Source organism: Schistocerca americana, chromosome 2 (assembly GCF_021461395.2).
Source record: "Schistocerca americana isolate TAMUIC-IGC-003095 chromosome 2, iqSchAmer2.1, whole genome shotgun sequence".
Classification (NCBI taxonomy): domain Eukaryota; kingdom Metazoa; phylum Arthropoda; class Insecta; order Orthoptera; family Acrididae; genus Schistocerca; species Schistocerca americana.
This window is the reverse complement of record NC_060120.1, coordinates 923,085,103-923,108,626: the sequence shown is the minus strand read 5'-3', so window position 1 is coordinate 923,108,626 and position 23,524 is coordinate 923,085,103. Positions and strand designations below refer to the sequence as shown.

General features: G+C 40.8%; 1 protein-coding gene across 1 annotated transcript in view; it reads left to right on the top strand.

The window, feature by feature from the left end:
• Positions 1-23,524, top strand: part of LOC124596218 (UDP-glucosyltransferase 2-like) — a 92,415-nt gene that overhangs the window by 47,884 nt on the left and 21,007 nt on the right. The window contains exons 3-5 of the mRNA XM_047135273.1: positions 4,315-4,496; positions 7,873-8,332; positions 19,286-19,508. Of these exons, the coding sequence (XP_046991229.1) occupies positions 4,315-4,496; positions 7,873-8,332; positions 19,286-19,508 (865 nt within the window). The remainder of the gene's footprint in view (positions 1-4,314; positions 4,497-7,872; positions 8,333-19,285; positions 19,509-23,524) is intronic.

The window sequence follows — 23,524 nt, the reverse complement described above, 5'->3', positions numbered from 1 at the left end:
GTTAGTGAAATCACGGAAAACCTTTATCACAATGGCCGGACGCGGGATTGAACCGCCGTGCTCCCGAATGCGAGTCCAGTGTGCTAACCACTGCGCCACCCCGCTCGGTCTGACTTTATTAATTAGATCGTCCTGTAGTCGGATTTGGATGGCCTCTTTAGTAACGCAGTCCCAGCAGTAGGAGGAGTGGCAGAGTATTTTTGGTTTTTCATAGTCCATAGTACGGCCAGTCTTTATACAATGGTCAGCAACAGCTGATTTAGTGGCCTGGCGTAATTCGGTAGGGCGCTTGTGTTCGCGGCACCTCTCTTCTACAGTGCGGACTGTCTCCCCAATGTATGATTTTCCGCACAGACAGGGAATTTGATAAACGCCTGGTTTTCATTGGCCTAGGTCATCTTCATCTGGAGCGAAAGATGCGGTCCCAGAGATCGAGGACCGCCCCCGACGGTGGCAGCAGGGAGACTGTAGACCCCAGTTCAGACTCAGGCGCCGCTTCTCCCACCGCCTCCAATAGCCGCCGCGCTGGCAGCACCGAAGACACCAGGAGAGGAACGGTGGAGGGGGTAACGGCTAGTATATGTAGGGCGCCGAGAGGAACAGCACAGCATTCGTCAGGAACCACCTGAAGATGGCAGCGTGTACTTCTGCCGAAATATTGTGGAGAAATTACGACGCTACCCTGTCGGATACCCGAGAACTGTTCAAATCAAACTCTTGTTTGTACGTGGAAAGCTCAGAATGAGAAAATGTGTGGAGGCAGTGCTGTGGATTTGGCTGTCTGTTGTGCGGAGACGATGCAGCAGGGGCTTCTGCATTAATGAGCGCGCTTCACTGCCGTCATCAACTGCGACATTTATTGGTTCTTAAAATGAATAAACTGCGTTAGACCAATAACAGCAAGCGGCGGAGGAGGCGGGTTAGAGGGCACTTTAATGTGAGCGCCGCAACAAATTATAAGTAGAAACAAGGCGAAAGAAAGAACACAATTAATAGCAATGCATCTCTGAAGGAAAAGAGAGAAATCTTAGTGACGCGCTGTAACGGAGCGGCGTAGAGCGAAGGCAGCGTTGGTTCTCGAATCCTCATCGCCAGATGTTGTGTCGGGTGGTGTGGAACTCAGCTCGGACACAAACAAGTAAGGAGAGAAGTTGCGATGGCCAGCGGCAGGATCCAAAATCTGTACAAAACACTAAGATTATTTGATCACTTTGTTTCTAAAAAGGAAAGAAACTTAACTACTTCCTGTGCGTCCAGTATACAAGTACGAGGGTCACTCCGAAAGAAATGCACACTATTTTTGTGAAAATACAGTTTTAATTCTGCATGTGTGAAAGTTTTACAGTGTGTAGATACATCCTTCCCGCTTGTTTTCAAACTTAGTTCAACCTGTTCCCGTGAGTGGCGCCGTCACAGCATGTCTTCAAGATGACTGCTACACTTGACGTTCGTCAGAAGCAACGTGCTGTCACAGAATTCCTGTGCTGTGAAAACGAGACAGTGGGAAACACGCACAAGAGGTTGATAAATGTGTATGGCGATGCTTCTGTCGATCGCAGTACATTTAGTCGGTGGGCAAGTGGGTTACGTGATGAAAGCGGTCACGGCAATATTGAGGATTGTCCTCGCAGCGGCAGGCCTCGTACTGCACACACTCCAGACAATGTGCAGAGAGTTAACGAACTGGTGATTGCTGACAGACGCATCACAGTGAACGAATTGTCACGCTACGTTGGGATAGGGGAAGGAAGTGTTTGCAGAATACTGAAAGTGTTGGCGTTAAAAAGGGTTTGTGCCAGGTGGGTTCCCAGGATATTGACAGTGGCTCACAAAGAAACAAGAAAAACGGTATCCAGCGAACTTTTGGAACAGTACGAGAATGGTGGAGTTGAATTTCTTGGAAGAATTGTGATAGGTGATGAAAAATGGCTCCATAATTTTTCACCGGAGACAAAGAGGCAATCACTGGAGTGGCATCATGCAAATTCACCCAAGAAAAAAATATTCAAAACCACACCTTCTGCTTGAAAAGTTATGGCTACGGTGTTTTTCGACTCCGAAGGACTCTTGCTTGTGGACATCATGCCAAGTGGAACCACCATAAATTCTGATGCATATGTGACGACACTAAAGAAACTTCAAGCTCGACTGAGCCGTGTTCGACTACATCGGCAAAAGCAGGATGTTTTGCTGTTGCACGGCAATGCACGGCCACATGTTAGTCAAAAAACCATGGAAACGATCACGAAACTCGGATGGACAACACTGAAACACCCGCCTTACAGTTCTGGCCTGGCTCCATGTGACTATCATCTCTTTGGGAAACTGAAAGACTCTCTTCTTGGAACAAGGTTTGAAGATGATGACTCCCTGGTGCACGCTGCCAAACAGTGGCTCCAACAGGTTGGTCCAGAATTTTACTGTGCGGGTATACGAGCGCTGGTTCTAACATGGCGTAAGGCAGTTGAGGGGGATGGAAATTATGTGGAGAAATGAAAATATTGTTCCTAAAGGATATATCTACACACTGTAAAACTTTCAAACATGTAGAATAAATGATGGATTTAAAAAAGTTGTGTGCATTTCTTTTGGACTGACCCTCGTTCTTTAGTCTCCATTACTACTCTCAGAACACAGGCTAAGTATCGTCTTCCTATTACCCTGTACCGTGCTCTAGAAGTCTGCGACAGAACTGGGATCCGCCCAGCGATGGGCAACTGGTTAAATCAGAGTCGACAGGGGGCGCTGAAATCTGTCTTGCATGAGGTGTGGTGCAGCCTGCTCTTTCCATTTGTGCTCGGGTCAGCGCCTTCTTGACGTCGTTCGCGGCGCTGTGCTGCTCGGTTGCAGTCAGTGCTTTAGGACTGCACAATAGGAACACTCCCATTTCGGCTCACAAACGTAATTTTGTTATTTCCATCCCTCCATCAAACCCAAGATTCACAGAAATAACATCAGAATGTGACCCACAAGGTACTACTAAATTTTTTCACACTTAAATTCTATATAACCGGCATGTTTAGATATTAACCAAATCACTAGGCTTAACCGAGTTCGCAGTTCCAAGGAATTACTACAAACTCGGGCAGCTCTGACACTGCTTCCTATGGTCCATTGTCGGCGGTCGGGAATACTCTTTTCATGTTCTTTGAGCACCTCTTTATTACTTTCACATGCTGTCGCGTACCTATCATGGACAGACAGCCACACTCAGTACGAAAGAATAAACAATAACGAAACCTGGGAAGATATCACATAGGAATGTTACGTGTTAGGATATGTAAACTTTACAGTACGTTTTTCTATACTTTAGTTAAAAAATTGTAAACAATTGCATTGTACACAGGTAGCCATCTTGATTGATAGGGAGCCGGCCGCTGTGGCCGAGCGGTTCTAGGCGCTTCAGTCCGGAATCGAGCTGCTGCTACGGTCGCAGGTTCGAATCTTGCCTCGGGCATGGATTTGTGTGATGTCCTTAGGTTAGTTAGGTTTAAGTAGTTCTAAGTCTAGGGGATTAATGACCTCAGATGTTAAGCCCCATAGTGCTTAGAGCCATTTGAACCACTTTGATTGATGGAGGAGGGGGGGGGGGTGGTGAGAAGAGGAATCACATAATTAATTTTTGATTAACATTGAGTGGCACTAATATACTAGAAGTTAGTAATTATTTGCTGGAAGGCTTCCCCAATATCCACAATCCAGTCCATTGAAGTATGCATGCACGAAACTAGAATCTCCCATACGTTATGGATTGGTAAAAAATTTAATCATTATACAGTATAAATACACCTATGTCGACCACTGAACTTTTAATCGGAAATTGAGCATCTTATCTCTCAGGTTTTCTTTGTGTATCTGATTATTTTATGCTTTCTTGAGTACAACAACACATGTACAATACAGTACTATCAATTTATATATAAGTAAGTACCTGTGAAATGTTGAGCTATTGCCTAAAATCATCGTGACATGTGATAAACTCCGCAGAAATTCTGTGTGAGTCGTTGCTATCAAGGTCTCTATCAATTCATGCGGTTTTTCAGAACGCTGGTCACACGATAACTGTTTTGTGTACTTACTAATATCTAGAGCCCAGTCGTCAGAGATATTAGTCCACCAAAACCATTCATTGTATCTTGGAATCAATTACACCAAGTGCCAGAAGAAATGCTTGTCTGAATCATCTTGTTGGGAGAACATAGTTTTTATTATTAAGACACAGACTTTTATTTATCCTTACAGACGAATGTCATAAAGATACATTTGAGTATCATTTAGGTGAAAGAAACTGAGATTGTTTCATTTGTGTTTCAGATATCTCATGAGAACTATACCGAGATTGACTTGTCAATAGCTTATAGATACATAAGAGGCCACTGTGATTATGTGAAGGTATACGAAGAAACACCGACACGGTCGATGGCAATGAGGCTGGACATTTCCGCTAAGTGCGCTGAGATGCAGTTAAATGAGACTTCGGTACAGAGGTTCATCAGGTAGACGAATTATTTTATCTTTAATTACTGCTTTATTTAATTTTCTATACTTCAGTGTTACGCTGAAAGCTGTGTTTGCAGTCCACTGTCAGATAAATGGTGACGTATGGATCTTGAACAGAAACTAACATAATAGCACTGACTTGCTTTGATAACTGCTCTTTCAGTTAAGTATTATTATACATTTAGTTAGCTCTGTTATCTTGATGTAATCATGATCATAATTATTAGAACCTACTTTGAATTTAATGTTTTCGTATAATAGTCTCTTCCAGATTAGTTATTCATTTTGTAGGAAGTAATTACGAAACCTAGTCTCTTGCATCTGAGTTTTATTCAGTGTTTGTCTTATAGATAAGAACAATACCGTCAAGTGAGTGTTTATTTCGTTTTTAACCACATATGTTCCATCTATTAATACTAGGCGTCATCAGTGTTTTTCATTTCTTTATTTTCTTGGTGGGTCAGAAAGTTCTTCTGTAGGCACTAGATGCACACAATATGATCGGTTGTATGACACATTTACTTGATGACCTGAAGCTATTAATAAATTTTTCCGAGAACTTGGTTACAGAACCGACTATAAAGCGTATTGTTTGCGTCCTATCCAAGACAACTAGTGGTCGGCGTTCGTGTTGTCTCCCTTCAGAGCTATTAAAAAACTTAACTTCTTGCAGATTCTGTAATTTCCTCTGTCCGGGAATATCTATTTCAGCCGCAGTTTGTGTAGGCTTTGCAACCACCTGGTGTCTGTGCAAGACACACTGGACCTACAACTGAAGTTATGGCCTAGAGTGCCATTTCGTATAATAGCAGGAGCACTCTCGTGTTTATCCCGCGTCCTGACTGCAAAATTGTACGTCAGTCTTACGATCTATTAAACTTACGATATATATTAATGAACAACATTCCAGGAGATTCCAGGGCTCGCCCACATACAGTTCCTGTAACCCAGCATGCACTACAAAATGTCGATGCCTTGGCCTGCTCAGTCACGAGACCAGTCTCCAATCGAACGTATATGGAACATCATCGCTCGACAACTCCAGCGTCATCCACAAAGAGCATTTACCATCCGGGTATTGACCGTCCAAGGGCAACAAGCAACCAACTACATCCCACAAACTGACGTCCGTCACCTATACAACGCAATGAATGGACGACTGTATGTTGGTATTTGACATTCTGGCGGCTACACCTGTTATTAATGTACCACCTTTTCACTTTTGAAACGGCTATCTCGCGCTTACATTAACCTACGCACTTGCAGTGTTGACCACTTAACTGTGTTACCTTGACAAATATATTTTCTTTACAATAGTTATTTTTTTGTCGTTGTTAAATTCCCACCAGTCGAGACAAGGCCCCGGGAGTAGACAACATTCCATTAGAACTAATGACAGTCTTCGGAGAGCCAGCCCTTACTAAGCTCTACCATCTGGTGAGCAAGATGTATGAGGCAGGCGAAATACCCTCAGACTTCAAGAAGAATATAATAATTCCAATTCCAAAAAAAAAAACAGGTGTTGACAGATGTGAAAATTACCGAACTATCAGTTTAATAAGTCACAGCTGCAAAATACTAACGCGAATTCTTTACAGACGAATGGAAAAACTGATAGAAGCTGACCTCGGGGAAGATCAGTTTTGATTCCGTAGAAATGTTGGAACACGTGAGGCAACACTGACCCTACGATTTATCTTAGAAAATATATTAAGGAAAGGCAAACATCATTTTCTAGCATTTTTAGACTTAGAGAAAGCTTTTGACAATGTTGACTGGAATACTCTCTTTCAACTTCTGAAGGTGGCAGGGGTAAAATACAGAGAGCGAAAGCCTATTTACAATTTGTACAGAAACTAGATGGCAGTTAAAAGAGTCGAGGGACATGAAAGGGAAGCAGTGGTTGGGAAGGGAATAAGACAGGGTTGTAGCCTATCCCCGATGTTATTCAATCTGTACATTGAGTAAGCAGTAAAGGAAACAAAAGAAAAATTCGGAGTAGGCATTAAAATCCATGGAGAAGAAATAAAAACCTTGAGGTTCACCGATGACACTGTAATTCTGTCAGAGACAGCCAAGGACCTGGAAGAGCAGCTGAACAGAATGGACAGTGTCTTGAAAGGAGGATATAAGATGAACATCAACAAAAGCAAAACGAGGATAATTGAATGTAGTCGAAGTAAGTCGGGTGATGCTGTGGGAATTAGATTAGGAAATGAGACACTTAAAGTGGTAAATGAGTTTTGCTATTTGGGGAGCTGGGGTAACTGATGATGGTCGAAGTAGAGAGGACATAAAATGTAGACTGGCAATGGCAAGGAAAGCGTTTCTGAAGAAGAGAAATTTGTTAACATCGAGTATAGATTTAAATGTCAGGAAGTCGTTTCTGAAAGTATTTGTATGGAGCGTAGCCATGTATGGAAGTGAAACGTGGACAATAAATAGTTTGGACAAGAAGAGAATAGGAGCTTCCGGAATGTGGTGCTACAGAAGAATGCTGAAGATCAGATGGGTAGATCACATAATTAATGAGGACGTACTGAACAGAATTGGAGAGAAGAGAAGTTTGGGGCACAACTTGACTAGAAGAAGGGATCGGTTGTTAGGACATATTCTGAGGCATCAAGGGATCACCAATTTAGTACTGGAGGGTAAAAATCGTAGAGGGAGACCAAGTGATGAATACACTAAGCAGATTCAGAAGGATGTAGGCTGAAGTAGGTACTGGGAGATGAAGAAGCTTGCACAGCATAGAGTAGCATGGAGAGCTGCATCAAACCAGTCTCATGACTGAAGACCACAACAACAACAACAACAACAATTTCCCACCTTCCACACAGCAGGCTCAAATGTAGAAAACCTGTGCTGGAACTCAGCCTTCTCCAATAGTCTGTTTCTTGGCATGAACAAGAGTGCTGGAGACCTTACGGATACCGTTTGCTGGACAAGATCTGTGGATTCACATGGATGGAACCTTACCACATATAGGTATGCAGCTGCCGAGGAAAACATGGAGCCGCCTTAACCACGTCAAAACCATTCATTAAGGATGAAGAGCATCCCTTTACGCTGTCATGAACGTGACTGTGCTACAATGAAACGAACAGTATACCACATTATCGGAGAGCGCCGAATAAGACGTGAAGGAGACTGGAACATGAAGGTCTTTCCTACAACTCTTGCACAGTCGAACTCCTTGGTTATAGATCTACGATGAAACTTTGAAATTCATTTGCCATAATTTTATACTGATCCGTTAATATTTTCCTATTTTTGCTCGGTTTTATTTTTCTGTTTTCCATCTGCCACCTTTTCCTGTTGTTCTACCATACACTTTTAAATGAATAAAATAAATAACCTTCCTGCTTACAGATCTGGCGAAACGTACGACCTTGCGATTCTGGAGGGCTTCATATACATGTGTTATTATGGACTCATACACAAAATGGGCTCGCCTCCTGTCGTGAAGCTTCTGACGATGACGGCTCCCTCGTCAGTCTACTACAACTTCGGAAGCCCCATGAACCCAGCCTACATGCCGGATATGTGGCTCGGGTACTCAGACCGTATGAATTTCTGGCAGCGGCTGTACAACACGTACTTCTATTTAAGGCTGATGCACATGTGGTTCTGTCAGGCGATGCCAGTTCAAGAAGGACTTATGAGGAAACACTTTGGTCCAGATCCTCCGTCTGTGTACGAAGCAGACAGGAACGTCAGTCTCCTCATAACCACCAACCACTTCGTCATGGAATATCCTCGCCCGCACCTGCCTAACATCATCGAGATCACCGGAATCCACGTTGCCACAGAACAGAAGCCTCTGCCAAAGGTACTACTATTCGTTTTCTTTCCCCACAGTTTGGTCCACTTATGCAAACATCGCTAAGAATTATTAGAACGGTAGATATGAGAATCATTAATAAAAGTAAAGCGAGAAGATAAGAGTCTCTGCAGTAAGTTATTAGTTATTTTGTACTTGCTTATACTTTCTATCAGTTTCTTCATGTAACATCCTCTTACACCTATTACGGCTCAAATAACTTGCCATTAACTGCATTTACTGTTCGTGTTTCAGTTTTCATTGAACGATAATTTCAGAAACAGTTTTGACTGTATTTAGCACATTAACAAAAATCTTGAAACAAAAGAAAGTGAAACTTCCTGGCAGATTAAAACTATGTGCCGGACCGTCACTCGACCTCGATGAGCTACCCAAGTAGCTCAGTTGGTAGAGCACTTGCCCGCGAAAGGCAAAGGGGCCGAGTTCGAGTCTCGGTCCCGCGCACAGTTTTAATCTGCCAGGAAGTTTCATATCAGTGCACACTCCGCTGTAGAGTGAAAATCTCATTCTAAAAGAAAGTGAGTTCGAAACTGATATAAATTTCAAAACTACATACACAGGATGAATTCGAGCGGCCATGACGAGATTTCGGAGGTTGTTCAGGGTTTCTGTCCGAGTATTTTAGTAATATACAACTGGTGTTACTTCTTGCTCACTGTAGGGTAGTTACATTTCATTTACTTTCTTACCATTATTTATCACTGTAACTGTATTAAACTGAAAACATCTGTATAACAGTGCTGACTTCGACGGTATACACTACACGTTATGAGCCGAATGGGTGTGGTGGTCGTGGTCCATTGTTCAAGTTATTCCCACTTGTCAGCACAACAGCCAAAGAAAAGTCCAAGATAACAGTGGCAGTGGTAGGAAACTAAAAAATCTAAGACGGCACTGGTGGGAAATTCAAAAATGCGGGATGGCGGTGGCGAGAAATTAAAAAAATGCAAGGTAGTGGGCCGCGCGGGATTAGCCGAGCGGTTTGGGGCGCTGCAGTCATGGACTGTGCGGCTGATCCCGGCGGAGGTTCGAGTCCTCCCTAGGGCATGGGTGTGTGTGTGTTTGTCTTTAGGATAATTTAGGTTAAGTAGTGTGTAAGCTTGGGGACTGATGACCTTAGCAGTTAAGTCCCATAAGATTTCACACACATTTTTTTGCAAGGTAGTGGAACTAGCCACCTTGTGTTAGAAATATTAAAATGCGAGATCGCAGAAATAACTCATTAACTCTAATAACCATTATTGTACCATATTAAAAAGTATCTGAAAGGCCTGAATTTTATACCATGTTGAACAGTATCGGAACAGTCTGGATTATTTACCAAAAACATATAAAGGGTGTGGCGTTCAGTATTCCCACATCTGTATTATTTGTGACAAATATATAAGATTCACCTGAGTTAGTAGAATAGCGTCAAGCTCAAAGCTATCTGAATGAACAGAATTTTGCGTCATGTTCAAAAGTAGTTTTAACTATCTGCATTATCTATCGATAATATGTAAGCACACACACACACACACACACACACACACACACACACACACACACACACACACTCGCGTTACACAGACAACGTCGTTAAATGAGAGGAAATATAATAAAATATTTCTTTTTATTTAGCTGTCGCAACGTGGGGGACTTTTCTCAAAAAAAATGATAATTTGGTTTTGGTTTTGATTTTTGAATTTAAATCAAACTGCATTTTGGAAAATTGGTTGTTTAATGAGAGTTAATCCTGAGCGAAGTTATCAGTCACATTAATAGCTTTAAAACACATTGATATTGAAACACGTTACATTTAAGTTGAAAAACGAAATAAACTTCTTTTTATATTTTTGCCTCTGCTAAACTTTTCTCTCAAGCATGAGATCTTTGATTATTATTTGCATTTGCCCACACACTCGCCTGAGAATTATTTCTTACCACCTTCTTATAATGCATTGTAGTCCGAATCGTGGCTCTGGATCTAGGCCGTTGAACTGAAAATGAAAATCTTAAAACTATGCCTTCTGCTACCGCGTTTGTCGGCTGTAGAAAAAATGCTTATTATAATTTACGCGGGAGAATTCTTCACTTCCGCGTATTTTATAAATTAAGATTGCCACGTAATGATGTCTATGGCTGCAGCGGCAGCAGCAATTGTTGCGCTAAAAACCACTTGAAATACAGGTATTTAAAGGAAGCGGACATGAGATAGGGCTCAACTCTTACAGATAAAAATGAATATTAAGATGAAAATAATATATTATGAATTCAACATTACAATTGATCTTACATTCACCAGCACTCGCCAATATGTCCGACTTCTCGCACCGAAGACAAGAGAGAGAGTGAACAGATAAAAGAAGACAACTGAACAGTCCTTTTTCACCTACGTAGTCCATTATTGTCAGAGTGCATCCATTTTATTCTTTGCACTCTAAAATCTCTAACAGAATTTTATATAATAATAATAATAATAATAACAATAATAATAATAATAATAATAATAATACATGAGAAAAATTACCTACATCCTGAACGGTCAGTATTCATATTTAATATCGAGATAAAGTCAATTTTATTTGTTTTTTAAATATCACATTCGAGATTTTTGCAATATTTCCACTGGGGCACAACACACACACACACACACACACACACACACACACACACACACTCGTATACGCACATTGTGCAATGTTTCACTTCTGTATTAGTTATTAAAAATGTTCATATCAAATAGTGCACAGTCTTTCAGTAAATATCATCTCACATACAGTGTACGCACACACCGTAAAAATTATGTAATAAGTGTAACAATATTTACACTGTGTAAAATTCATCTCTCTGTTTTATATTTCACTAAAAACATTGTTTACGTCCAATATTATACTTAAAAAATTCTGCATCGTTAGTAAATTTCATCTGTCTTTGTTTTATACTTCATTAAAATAGATTGAAATACCATACTGGCTCATCAGTGAATTTCAATCCTTTCTGTAATGCTTACTTTCTTCAACAAAAAACATACATTCTGCTAAAAGTAAGATACCAAGCAGGTGGGTGGCAATTCATTTTAGCTTTGAATAAGGCTATGTACCTGACCAAGCCCATAACGCTAGAAAACGCGACAAAACGCCAAAATATTATGCTAAGCAGGGAAGAAGTGATAGTTGAAGTAAACAAATAGGCATAAAAATATGTCATTTCAGTCTTTGATCGCAATTTTTTATTTTCGGCGACCGGTTTCAGGATAGTTGCCCATCTTCAGATCTTTTAGATAAAGTTAAAAATACAATTAATAAAAGAGATATATTTACTGATAGAACTATCGTAGTTTACAAAAAGAAATTTTGGAACGTATTAAATTCGAACATACCATATATTGCAGTTACAGAGCAACCTGTCAGTACAGTACTATTGGTTCGCTGTCATAACTAAAGTAATTTTTAATCTGTTAAAACCTTAAATCACAGTTTGGAGGAACCTGATCGGCAAAAGTAAAAAGTGCCCTCTATCTGCAAAAATTGTGCATATGTACTCAGATCTTACTTTTTACCTATTGTCGCCACTGCAGTTTACACAAGTTGAAAATGAGATTCAAGCAAGGATTCAGGTACACAGGGACGAAATCATGAAGACACATAATAAGAAAATTACTAATCTGTGTAGAGCAATAGCAAATGCAGGGAGGGAAACAGATAAAGTACAGTGTGTACATAAATTTTATGACAGAACCATTAATTTAACAGATATTGTTTTTTATAATGAAGAGCAGAAGCTTTTGGATAAGGGGCTTAAGCATAAGCCGCGAACGAACTTGCAAGATAGAGACATCAAGAGAATGATCGCAGAAGTGAAGGTAGCATGCAGGGACGCTAAGATAACTAAATTCCAGGAGACATGTATCGCCATCGAAGCCAAAGAGGCAATTGAATGCCAGAATACATTACGTAACGGTAATTATAGTGATCTGAGGTTAGTGAAAGAAATTAACTTAAAACTGGATTCTAACAACGCAATCGCGATTAAGTCAGATTAGGACAATACCTCAGTTGTGATTTACGAAAAAGATTATGAGATAAGACAATGAAGTTTTTTCAAGAAAATGGAATTAAAGAAATCAAAAAAGATCTAACAAAGAAGTTTCAGATAGCTTTAAAGGCTAGGGTATAAGCAATACAATTTTTACTCGCTCCAAGTGAAAAAGCTAGTGTTTCGCGAAAGGAGTGAAGGATATTGCAATTCCAGAGGACGCTGGCCTATCCTCGTTAGACGTAGTCAACCTCAACACTAATACACCAATTGCAGAAACTTTGCAAATTATAAGAAAAAACCTGATAAAAAATTGGTCAATGAGCATCGGTGAAATCGTCGAACTCGTGGACATGCTAGAGTTCACATTGAGTTTTAATAGTTTCGTCTGTAACGACAAGGTTTTATTGAAGATGAAGGTTTAGCTATGGGAAACATTTTAGCTGAAATTTTTGTGGATGAATTTGAGAACAAAGTTTTCAGCTCTTTTCCAGAAATTAAGGAGAAGTTTATTTATTACAGACGGTATGTTGACTGTACTACTTTATTATTCAAAGGGAAAAAAGAAGAAATAGAGGAAATGACTAAAGTTTTAAACAAGCAGCATCCAAAAATTCAATTCACGCTAGAACTGGAGAACAATGGAGCGATTAACTATTTAGATTTGACCGTCATAAAGGAGGAAGGTGGGCACGTTTTCGGCGTCTATAGAAAAGACACTTGTTCCGACAACATTATAGAAGCGACGTCACACCACCCGGCACAGCGTACTTTCTTGCAATGTGCAACAGAACCTTGAGGTTGCCACTAAAGGAAGATGAGTTGCAGAAAGAACTAGGCATTATTAAGCAAGTAGCAGCAACTAAGATTTTGCACGTATGTTTAACAAGATCAAAAACAAATCCGCGGGTATCGGTAATGATTCTAGAAAAATAAAAAAAAAGAAGTTTGTCACCCTGATATACAAAGGGAATGTGTCGGAAAGGATTGATAAATGCTTTCCAAAAAACATCGCTGTGGCATTCCAGAATGAAGGGCAAATGACACATAGATTAAGACATAAACCAGCAACGACAAAACAAATGAAATACAACAATTCCGGCGTATACAAGATCAAATGTGCTGAATGTGACAGTTACTATGTAGGGTAGACAGGGCGGAATTTTGAAATTCGATACAGGGAACATTGCAGTCATAGCAATCGGACAGCATTTGGAGCGCATGTAAAGGATAGTAAATATGAAGTAAATATGAAGCTCGATGTTTTCAAAAGTTTTCAATGATCTTGCGCTCATTTGGTGGCACTTCTTGCTTTGAGCACATCATAGCACTTCACTATCACAAACACAGCTCACTAAAGGTGTTCTGGCGTCGAAGTTTATATCTTACGCAGTCCCGCCGCCATTGCACAAATTCGTGACCTCCTTGGCCACTTACTGCACAGAAACATGTGACAATGCGTTGCCACCGCCAGTACTGAAGGACAATAGCGGTTGAAATTCGACTGTTGTGTAGTTGCCAATAATCATACGACTTTCCAAATCCTCATATGTCAGGCACTGAACGCCCTTCCCAGTGGAATCGATATAGCCACAGAGAGGATAGAAAGTCAAAATTGTTGTTTTCACAAAACACAATCGATTCAGTTCGACATTTGAATCACACTATCCATGTCCCCACTAGAAAACATGTCTTTTGTGCCACGAGATTTGTTTGGTGCCATAAATAAACTGATATTTTATCATTTCTCTACAATGTTACCGCGTATAATTAGATACTTAAAAGAACTTATACCATCCTGTGCAAAAATCGCCCATTCAACTCCCTTTTTCTCAGCAGCTTAACTGCACTATAAATTCATCAGTATCCTATTTGTATCATAAAATGTTTATCACTAGAATTATTCTCTTAAACGTAATACGAATTTAGCCTGAATTTACATACATAAACTTTATTTAAGAGTCTCCCAAAATAACCTTCATTTTCGAATTAGCCCACTTAATACACCCCCAAAAATTAGCTTGTACTTTACATGTAGCTACATGTTCTACTTCCACAAGCAAAATTTTAATGAGGTCTAATGACCTCCAAGCACCTAAATTTCTGCCAAAAATAATTAAAAAATACTAAACACCACATGAAAAACCCATCCAAGATACTACAAATAGTATGTTTGCAGACCCCTTGACATTTCCCTCAAATTTTATGTGCAGTGCAATTCATATTCCTCTCTTAGGTAAATAACGAGGTTAATTACGTACTGTCGCACCAAGATTTGTGTGGCCAATATGGAGACTCTTCACGCACTAAGTTGTGCCACAGTATATTTCACAACATCTTAAATTCACCAAATTTACCCTTTACGCAAAACAAAGATAGACACCAAAATTCTTAAGAACCACACATGAAAAAACCTATATTTGTACACCTTTTTTTCATACCACATTCTTCATTCACAAGATGCAAGTCTGCCACTGTTCCCTCTTATGACATTTACGTCGCCTGTGTATCTTTTGAATCTCACGTTTTTCGACTTCTTCACCTACTCAAATTCGTGCACACTTTCCTCTTTCTTTGACATCAACAATTGTAGTTAAAGGATGCGCGTTTTTAATTTCAACCCTCTAAACATTGCTCTCATTATTTTTCCTCCATATTTATTCTATACATTACAACGCCAAACCAACTCTTAATTTCATTATCACCATCAAATAATTCATTAATTCCATTGTTTACCCCTTCAAGACCTCTACTTTATACTTCTCCCATGCCCAGAAATAAGGCATTAATGACTTCAGTGATTCTCCATACCATCTCCAATCATTAACTGAGTAGACACTTTCTTTACTGCTATACCTTTCAGTACTAACATCACCTCCTAAAAAATTTTTCTTTATCATCCACTTCTATATTCTCCCAATCTAGCTCTAAATCATCTGTAGGATTTCAATCATTCTCAGAACCAGTTGTTTCATCAAATATAGTGTTACCTTCCTGTGAAGTTACGATATCAGTATCACAATTAATCACACTAAATATTTCATCTCCTTTACGTAAAACTTCACTTATTTCCGCCGAATCCCTATAGACTTTATTAAAATTAGCTCAATTAACATCCGCCGTTAACTCATAAAATTCATTCCTTAAAACATCCAATAGACCCATCGATAAATTATACAAATCATCACTGATAATTCCGTCAACCTCCGCCGATGCACAATATCAACTGCCACTACTGTATCGCTCCACATTAGAATTCACTGTACACACGTATTCCGCCAAACTCGGATCTACCTCTGTCTCCGTAATATTTACACTCCTCTCAGACGCATCCTCCTTTTATGCTTTAACATACAGTCTAAAACATTTTCACGGTCATCCTTCCACACCTAATCATAATTCATGGTTTCATCAAAAGCCATCGGCTCTCTTCCGTCAATGGCAATAAATGCACAATTCCTTCTTCCAGATATCTAAATCACTAACATCAACCTTCGCAACATCACCATCTAAATCAGAATCTTTACCTTCCTTTAACAATAAATCACCCACTTCCGTTGATACATAATGATTCTCTATCACCAGCTGATGTGACTATCGCTACGCGACCTTCACAAATACCTTCGCATACTTCCGTCTATACACCACAAAACTCACCTGCGGCTGATGAAACTACAGTTTCCCCGCCTTCACAGAGAGCTTCACCTACTTCCACCGATACAGAATCATCTACAGTACTTTCGCCTACATTAGTACAACTGTTGCTTTTGACTAGTGCCTCATCAGAGTTCGTCATACATTCCACCTCCACCAAATTGAGATATACTTCTGCCTCTCTTCTGATCAAAGAATTTTTCTTTATACATACATTCATGCCATCATTCACTTCTCTTTCGCAAAAGAAATCCTCCAGCCCTATATTACCATTATGGAATCTCTCAGCACATTTTACTCCATGTATTGCACCCTCTTTACGTTGCGCTGCTTAAAATTATTCCCAAAGCTATTCTTCCTTGTTATAAGCTCCATCTTTGAGATTTGTGGCTTCTTTTCCAATTTTCGACACTCACACAGTTTTTAAAATAATTTGTCCTTTTCGGCACCAGTTTCTTTCGCCACATCTTGACCTGAGATGTGGCGATCTCTATTTATTTTTGCATTTCGTGAGGCTCCTGCTCCTTTCATCTCTTCGTCTCGAAATCTTCCTTTCCGGTTTTGATTTCCCCTTTCAATATTATTGCTACCATTACGGTAATAATTATTTTCGTGACTATTATAATCCCCATTCTGGTAGCCATTTCCCTGTCTGCTATTCCCATTATGTGTCTTGATTTTCAGGGTCTGTTAGTTTCTCGATAAAATCAGAAAATTTGTCAATTGAATACGTCCGTCTCTGGATAAGATCCCATAATAAAAATTCCGTTTAGCATCTTTTGAGCGTCGTGAGCTTCGTAAGGACGATTTATATGCGTCAACTTCGCCAGTTCACTCACATAAAAATCGCGCATCGGCGCACTTCCGGGTTTGAAACTTGGTCCATTTGCCTGGGCGGTTGATTGCACGAAGGTATCATGCATTCCTCTCAAACCGTTTGCCTGATGCCCTGGAAGATTCCATTTCATTTTCGACAGAGGTTATGCTTCCAACATGATGGTGCACCTCAACATTCTGGAATTAATGTTGAAGGTATTTACACAGAATATTTAAAGGGAAACGGCCCGGATAGAGAGGTCCAGTTGTACGACCTCCGCGTTCTTCTGACTTAAATCACCTAGATTTTTTCCTGTGAGGACACTTGAAGGAGGTAGTGTACTCTACTACGCCGACACATGCAGAAGAACTGATAGGGCGTGTTCATGCCGCTCTTGCATCTGTGGAGCCAGCCATGTTGCGAAGAGTCCAGAGTTGTATGGTGGAGTGTTTGGACTTGCAATTGGAATCTCTATTCTTTTGTAAAAGTCACGCGATCATTAATACGGAAATCATTATTGTCACTGGTTGCTAATGCGTTAATCTGAGCAGGCGTACTCCATGTAGTACTAACGACTAGTAGATCTGAGCTATTTAACTGTGCAACCGTCTTTAGCATCTAGAAACTGATATTGCTTTTTTTCTGTTACTCTGTCATATGACAGGTCATTTGTTTCAGTTCTCTATTTCTGATCTGTCTGACCATGTTTATGTTAAGTTCCCCGTTACAATAGACTGCACTACTTAACTGTCGGATACGTATGGCTTAAAAAACAGTATGTGTAACAGTGCTATATGGTAGAATGAAATTGGCAAATAAAAACAAATACACCTCGACCTAGAATCGAAAACTCGACATCCTGCATGCTGACCCAAAAACAGTACCCACTGCATCAACTGCACAACAGTACGCCTGTATTCTGAGAGAGGTAGTTACAATACATGTTATTACAGGGTTGCCGGACTGCCAATCTTTAACGTCCATTTACTGCCGGAATTATGGGCAGGGCGAAATTTTGTGACAGTCGTTTTTGTATTGCTAGTATGTGAGGAATAACGCTACGAAGTCCGAGTGCGCGAACTTTTCTTCATTCTGTATATTGATGTGTAATGTTATGGCAATGGTTGCGTATGGAGTAGCAATACCACGAATCTTTGGTTATACTTCGGAACTCATGTACTCGTCTTTCTTTCTACGCTGGTGTAGTTTGCTTGTACCCGTTGTACCCGACAACACACTCAAGTTTATTCAGTGGCAGACAATGGCGAATCGAGTCTGGGAGCGTAAAGAGACGATAAGTATGGGCATGATCATAGGACGCGCTGGCGAGCTTAAAGCGAGTATACAAGGCTCACAACAGAGATAAACTTTACAAGTCTATAACAAAGTTAATGCAGTTTACCTCAGGTGACTGCTGTGGACGAGTTTGACTGTAAATACAAATGCCTATGTCAATACAGTCTTTCATTCCTAAAATGTATCACAAACATGACTGATATAATATGGCTGATAATTGTAGATTACAAAATTCCAATTGCTTGGGTGAGGAATTCATTTACAGACTAGAAACTCTGGTCCGTTGGAATTGACTTAGGCCGTTTTTAAACTGGCTTTCTATCTTTACCAACTTGATGTTAGGAATATGAATGTATAATTGTGTTCCACTGTGAAGGACACTATTCTGATTAAGACAGATGTTCTGGCATGAGAGACAAGAATACTCTTGCAATTTCTTGTTCTATGAGAGTGCACAGAACTGTTTTGCTGATGTGCATTGGAGGTTTTTAAGAATTCTGTTAGAATGACTGTTGTTTCTTTAGAAAGTTTATCTTTAATGAAGGGGAAAGAGGATGAGATGAATCTTCTACCTTTACATTGCTTGTGGCCTTGAAGTTTTGGTAGCTATACAACAGGTTGCATTACTCAAGTCTACAAGGAATGAATGTACGTAAAATAAATTAATACTGTTGTCTTCAAGAGGTTCTTGATTGACCATTTTGGTGTGAGACATTTAATTTTACTCTAAGTTTTTCATGTGGTGATTTATATATAATGTTTATTTTTGTCAACTTTTATTGTTTCAGAATTGCATAATATTTGCGTTTGTAAGATTAAGACTTGAACTATTTTCTGTGAATCATATGTAGGCCTGTTGAGTAGTTGCCTAATCTGTGTTTGTTATTATGGAGTTGTCCGCCCCTGGTAGCTGAGTGGTCAGCGCGACGGAATGTCTTGCCTAACGGCCCGGATTCGATTCCCGGCTGGCTGGGACATTTTCTCCGCTCAGGGACTGGGTGTTGTGTTGTCCTTATCACCATCATTTCATCCCCATCGACACGCAACTCGCCGAACTGGCCTGAAATCGAAAGACCTGCACCAGGCGAACTGTCTACCTGATGGGAGACCCTAGTCACACGGGATTTTACTTCTGATCTCTAATGTGTTGCCGTCAGGACATCAAGCAGTTTCTGGATGGGGCAGAACACGGCGTCATCTACTTCAGCCTAGGAACCAATGTCCGCAGTAATGCGATGTCAGACTGGAAGCGACAGGCATTCATTGAAGCGTTCCGGGAGCTGCCCCAGAGGGTCCTCTGGAAGTGGGAGAACGACTCCCTTCCCAGCCGGCCTGAGAACGTCATGGTCAGCAAGTGGCTGCCACAGCAGGACGTACTAGGCACGTAACTATATCTGCATATTGTATCTATCTTAGCCTAATGGTAATCGGTGACACTCTAAATAATAATCTCACTGATGCAAGTCTTTTCTGCACAGATGATAAAGTTTCTTCTTTTAAATTATAGCCTCTTTCCAACAGCTCCATTCATCATTACTACTGAATGTTGAACACACCAAGTTTTATTGCCAATCGTTCGCTGTTGTGTATCACTTCTCATCAGCATGTTTATCAATACCGTCATGAGAAATTACCACTGTCACATTACCTTTATTGACCTATGTACCAGCAGATTCGCAGTTCTAACGTAGAGTGTTCTCATTGCGATAATAGCAGTGTTGACTTCTGCTACTCATCAAAGTCACTAATCGGTTAAACAATTTGGCAGATCGCTCTGTAAATCCATACATTCTCACATTGCGTTGTTAGTCACTGGCTGTATTGCTCATTTGACCATTATTGTTGTATATACACATAAAAGTCACAAATACTCTAAATTATTCGAACAATGATATCATTATACTTTACACTCATCACAACTGTTATCGCGCGGCAGTGAACCAGTTGCAATTACAATCACTTGAAAAATAATTCCACACAACTAAAGTAGAATAAAATACACTCTTGATCTACGCAAATCTTTTCCCAGACACATTTTTTCTCAGACTGATGCCAACCCTGTGCGCCAGACCTTTCTCGAGATTCACCTCTCAAAAACTAGCTAATGAGAGGCCAGAAAAGGACATGCCAATAGGAGACAAGAAATCGTATTTGTCACTCGTTTCACATGATAAACCGTGCACCCGAAGCGGGATAATTGGAAACCGGATTATATGCATCATAAAAACCTTATAATATGGATGAAAATGCATATAAATGCATAAAAAGTTCTGTTTCCATACACTGCATTATGTGTCTCGAATAAAAGTTTCCCAATATACCAACAACGCGTTTGAAATTTGGCAGCGTGTGGCCGATAACCCCAAAAGACATTACATGTTGTCAGTAATTCCACATGTTTTTGTATTGATTGACCTTGAGAACATTTCAAACGTGCGTAACATTAGAGGCATTGATCAATGGTGCTCTTATCGATGTTTCGAGATTAGGCCGCCAAAGAGTAAAACCTGAGCTCAGTTAGATGTGGTCTTAACCGATAAGTAAAATGCATTTGCATTAACTAAGACAAAACTTCATACTCAAGTCAGAAGCAGATAATTAGCACACATTCTCGCTAATCTCGTCAATGGCTCGATTGGGGACTGACGCGTTGTTGGCTGAGGTATTTGAATAAAATGACAGAATTTGTGAAAATCAAATTAGTGTATGAGTATAGTTTATTTCTCATAGAGCAATGGAACAACGGTTCTTGTTGATGGTGGTGCGTATTCTTCCTATTGCATCTGATACGCATATAAAAAGGATGCAGTGAGTTCAGAACGAAATTGGCTCCTGAAGTTTTTGCCATTCACGAGCCGCACTAATTTAACACCACCATCAGTTCTGTGGTTCCCGTACCTTATAGAAGCGAGAACAGCAGATTCAGAGTTCAGAGATGATGGCCAGATCATATGTACGAGGGAATATCGGAAAGTAAGGAACAATAATTTTACTATAAAAAAGTTTAATAGGTAACAAAAAATCACAAATGAACTTACTTATCTTATCTACTTTCTTACGTAGTCACCAACTTTGTCAACACATTGGTCCCATCGTGCTACGAGTTTCAGAATGCCTGTTCGTAGAAGTCTGTTCGGTTGGAATATAGCCATCTGCGGACTGTTGATTTCACTTCCGCATTCGTCGCAAAGCGTTGGTCGGCCAGGATTTTCTTCATGGGACTAAACAGATGAAAGTCCAACAGTGCAAGGTCCGTACAGTATGGTGGACGCTGGAGCACCTCCCACCCAAATTTGGCGATTTTCTCACGAACAGGAGCAGCAACATGGGGGGCGAGCACTAACTTGAAGTGCCGTGAACAATAGTGTTCACTGCACCATAGGCAATGATGAACTGCTGAGATAAGGTTCGCAGCTGCACACGCCGGTCGTTCCAAGTTGCTGCGTGGCTGCAACCGTTAATAGCCACCCGGAGCGTGGCGAATCACTAAGGTACCTCCAGTCTCTCTTGGAAGAATGCACACCACCTCGAGACATTGCTTAGATCTACACAGCGGTTCCCATAAATGACACGCATGTCCATGTGAATTTCACTCGGTTTATTTTCTTTGGCACACAAATATCGAGCTACGCTTCGCTGCTCTTTACAAGTTGACGGCAATATCATGGGTGCCATTTGTGTTTCGTAGCTCAGGCTTGTCACACTAGAGCTAAATAAATAAATACGCAAAGCACCTCTGTAGCACAAATTTCACACAACATCGTCTTGAAATTTCAGTCACTCAAGATGCTTCAAAAATAAAAGAAGTGAAACACGTATGGCAATAAACAAACTACCTTCAGCTAGTTGCGCAGACGGAACAATTCTGCATGAATTTTGAAGCAACTAAGGAATGACGGAAAACAGAAAAAACGACGTTTCAGCATTTCAGCTTCAATACCAGGGTAGAACAAAATTATTATGCGTTGCTTACCGATCCTCCCTCGCTATTTGAGCTTGTGCAAAGTATCTGCAAATAATCTGATGGACGCGTTTTGTTTATAACGGAATGAAATCAATGGCCGAATGCGAACTGCATTTGACAAATGGCCTCACTTTATCATCATCTGCTGACCTCACGGATCCAGCTGCCTTTTCTAAATAAAACTATTACAAAAATTATAAATCATGTACCGCTTAATAATTGCGGGGAGCACATTTCCTTTTAATTGAAACAAATATACCCCCATTTTAACACATTTAATTATAAATCAAAACAAATTCTACCACAGAGAGACTTAGATAAAATACGCCAGCTTACTTCGATGGAGACGAGAAGAAAGAGTGCTTCGCTCCCCGATTACATTTCGTTATGAAAAATTTGAAATTATTCCTTCGATTCATTTCAGCCATAGGTTGATTTCCCTGATATCGTTGACCTGAATTAACAGTTCATTCGCGTTTTATCACATTTTTCAAAGATGACATGAAACATTTCCTTAAGAAAAGAGCGTACATTCGTGCAAGGAAATCACTTCGGAATATTTTTTTTTTTATTTCAAAAAGATGACTTTCTTCAAGTAGTGCATCCGGAAGAAACTTACTGGACTTTTCTTGTTTCTATTGTTGTATACTTGCAACACGGTCATTTTGCGCTTTTACACTCCTGGAAATGGAAAAAAGAACACATTGACACCGGTGTGTCAGACCCACCATACTTGCTCCGGACACTGCGAGAGGGCTGTACAAGCAATGATCACACGCACGGCACAGCGGACACACCAGGAACCGCGGTGTTGGCCGTCGAATGGCGCTAGCTGCGCAGCATTTGTGCACCGCCGCCGTCAGTGTCAGCCAGTTTGCCGTGGCATACGGAGCTCCATCGCAGTCTTTAACACTGGTAGCATGCCGCGACAGCGTGGACGTGAACCGTATGTGCAGTTGACGGACTTTGAGCGAGGGCGTATAGTGGGCATGCGGGAGGCCGGGTGGACGTACCGCCGAATTGCTCAACACGTGAGGCGTGAGGTCTCCACAGTACATCGATGTTGTCGCCAGTGGTCGGCGGAAGGTGCACGTGCCAGTCGACCTGGGACCGGACCGCAGCGACGCACGGATGCACGCCAAGACCGTAGGATCCTACGCAGTGCCGTAGGGGACCGCACCGCCACTTCCCAGCAAATTAGGGACACTGTTGCTCCTGGGGTATCGGCGAGGACCATTCGCAACCGTCTCCATGAAGCTGGGCTACGGTCCCGCACACCGTTAGGCCGTCTTCCGCTCAAGCCCCAACATCGTGCAGCCCGCCTCCAGTGGTGTCGCGACAGGCGCGAATGGAGGGACGAATGGAGACGTGTCGTCTTCAGCGATGAGAGTCGCTTCTGCCTTGGTGCCAATGATGGTCGTATGCGTGTTTG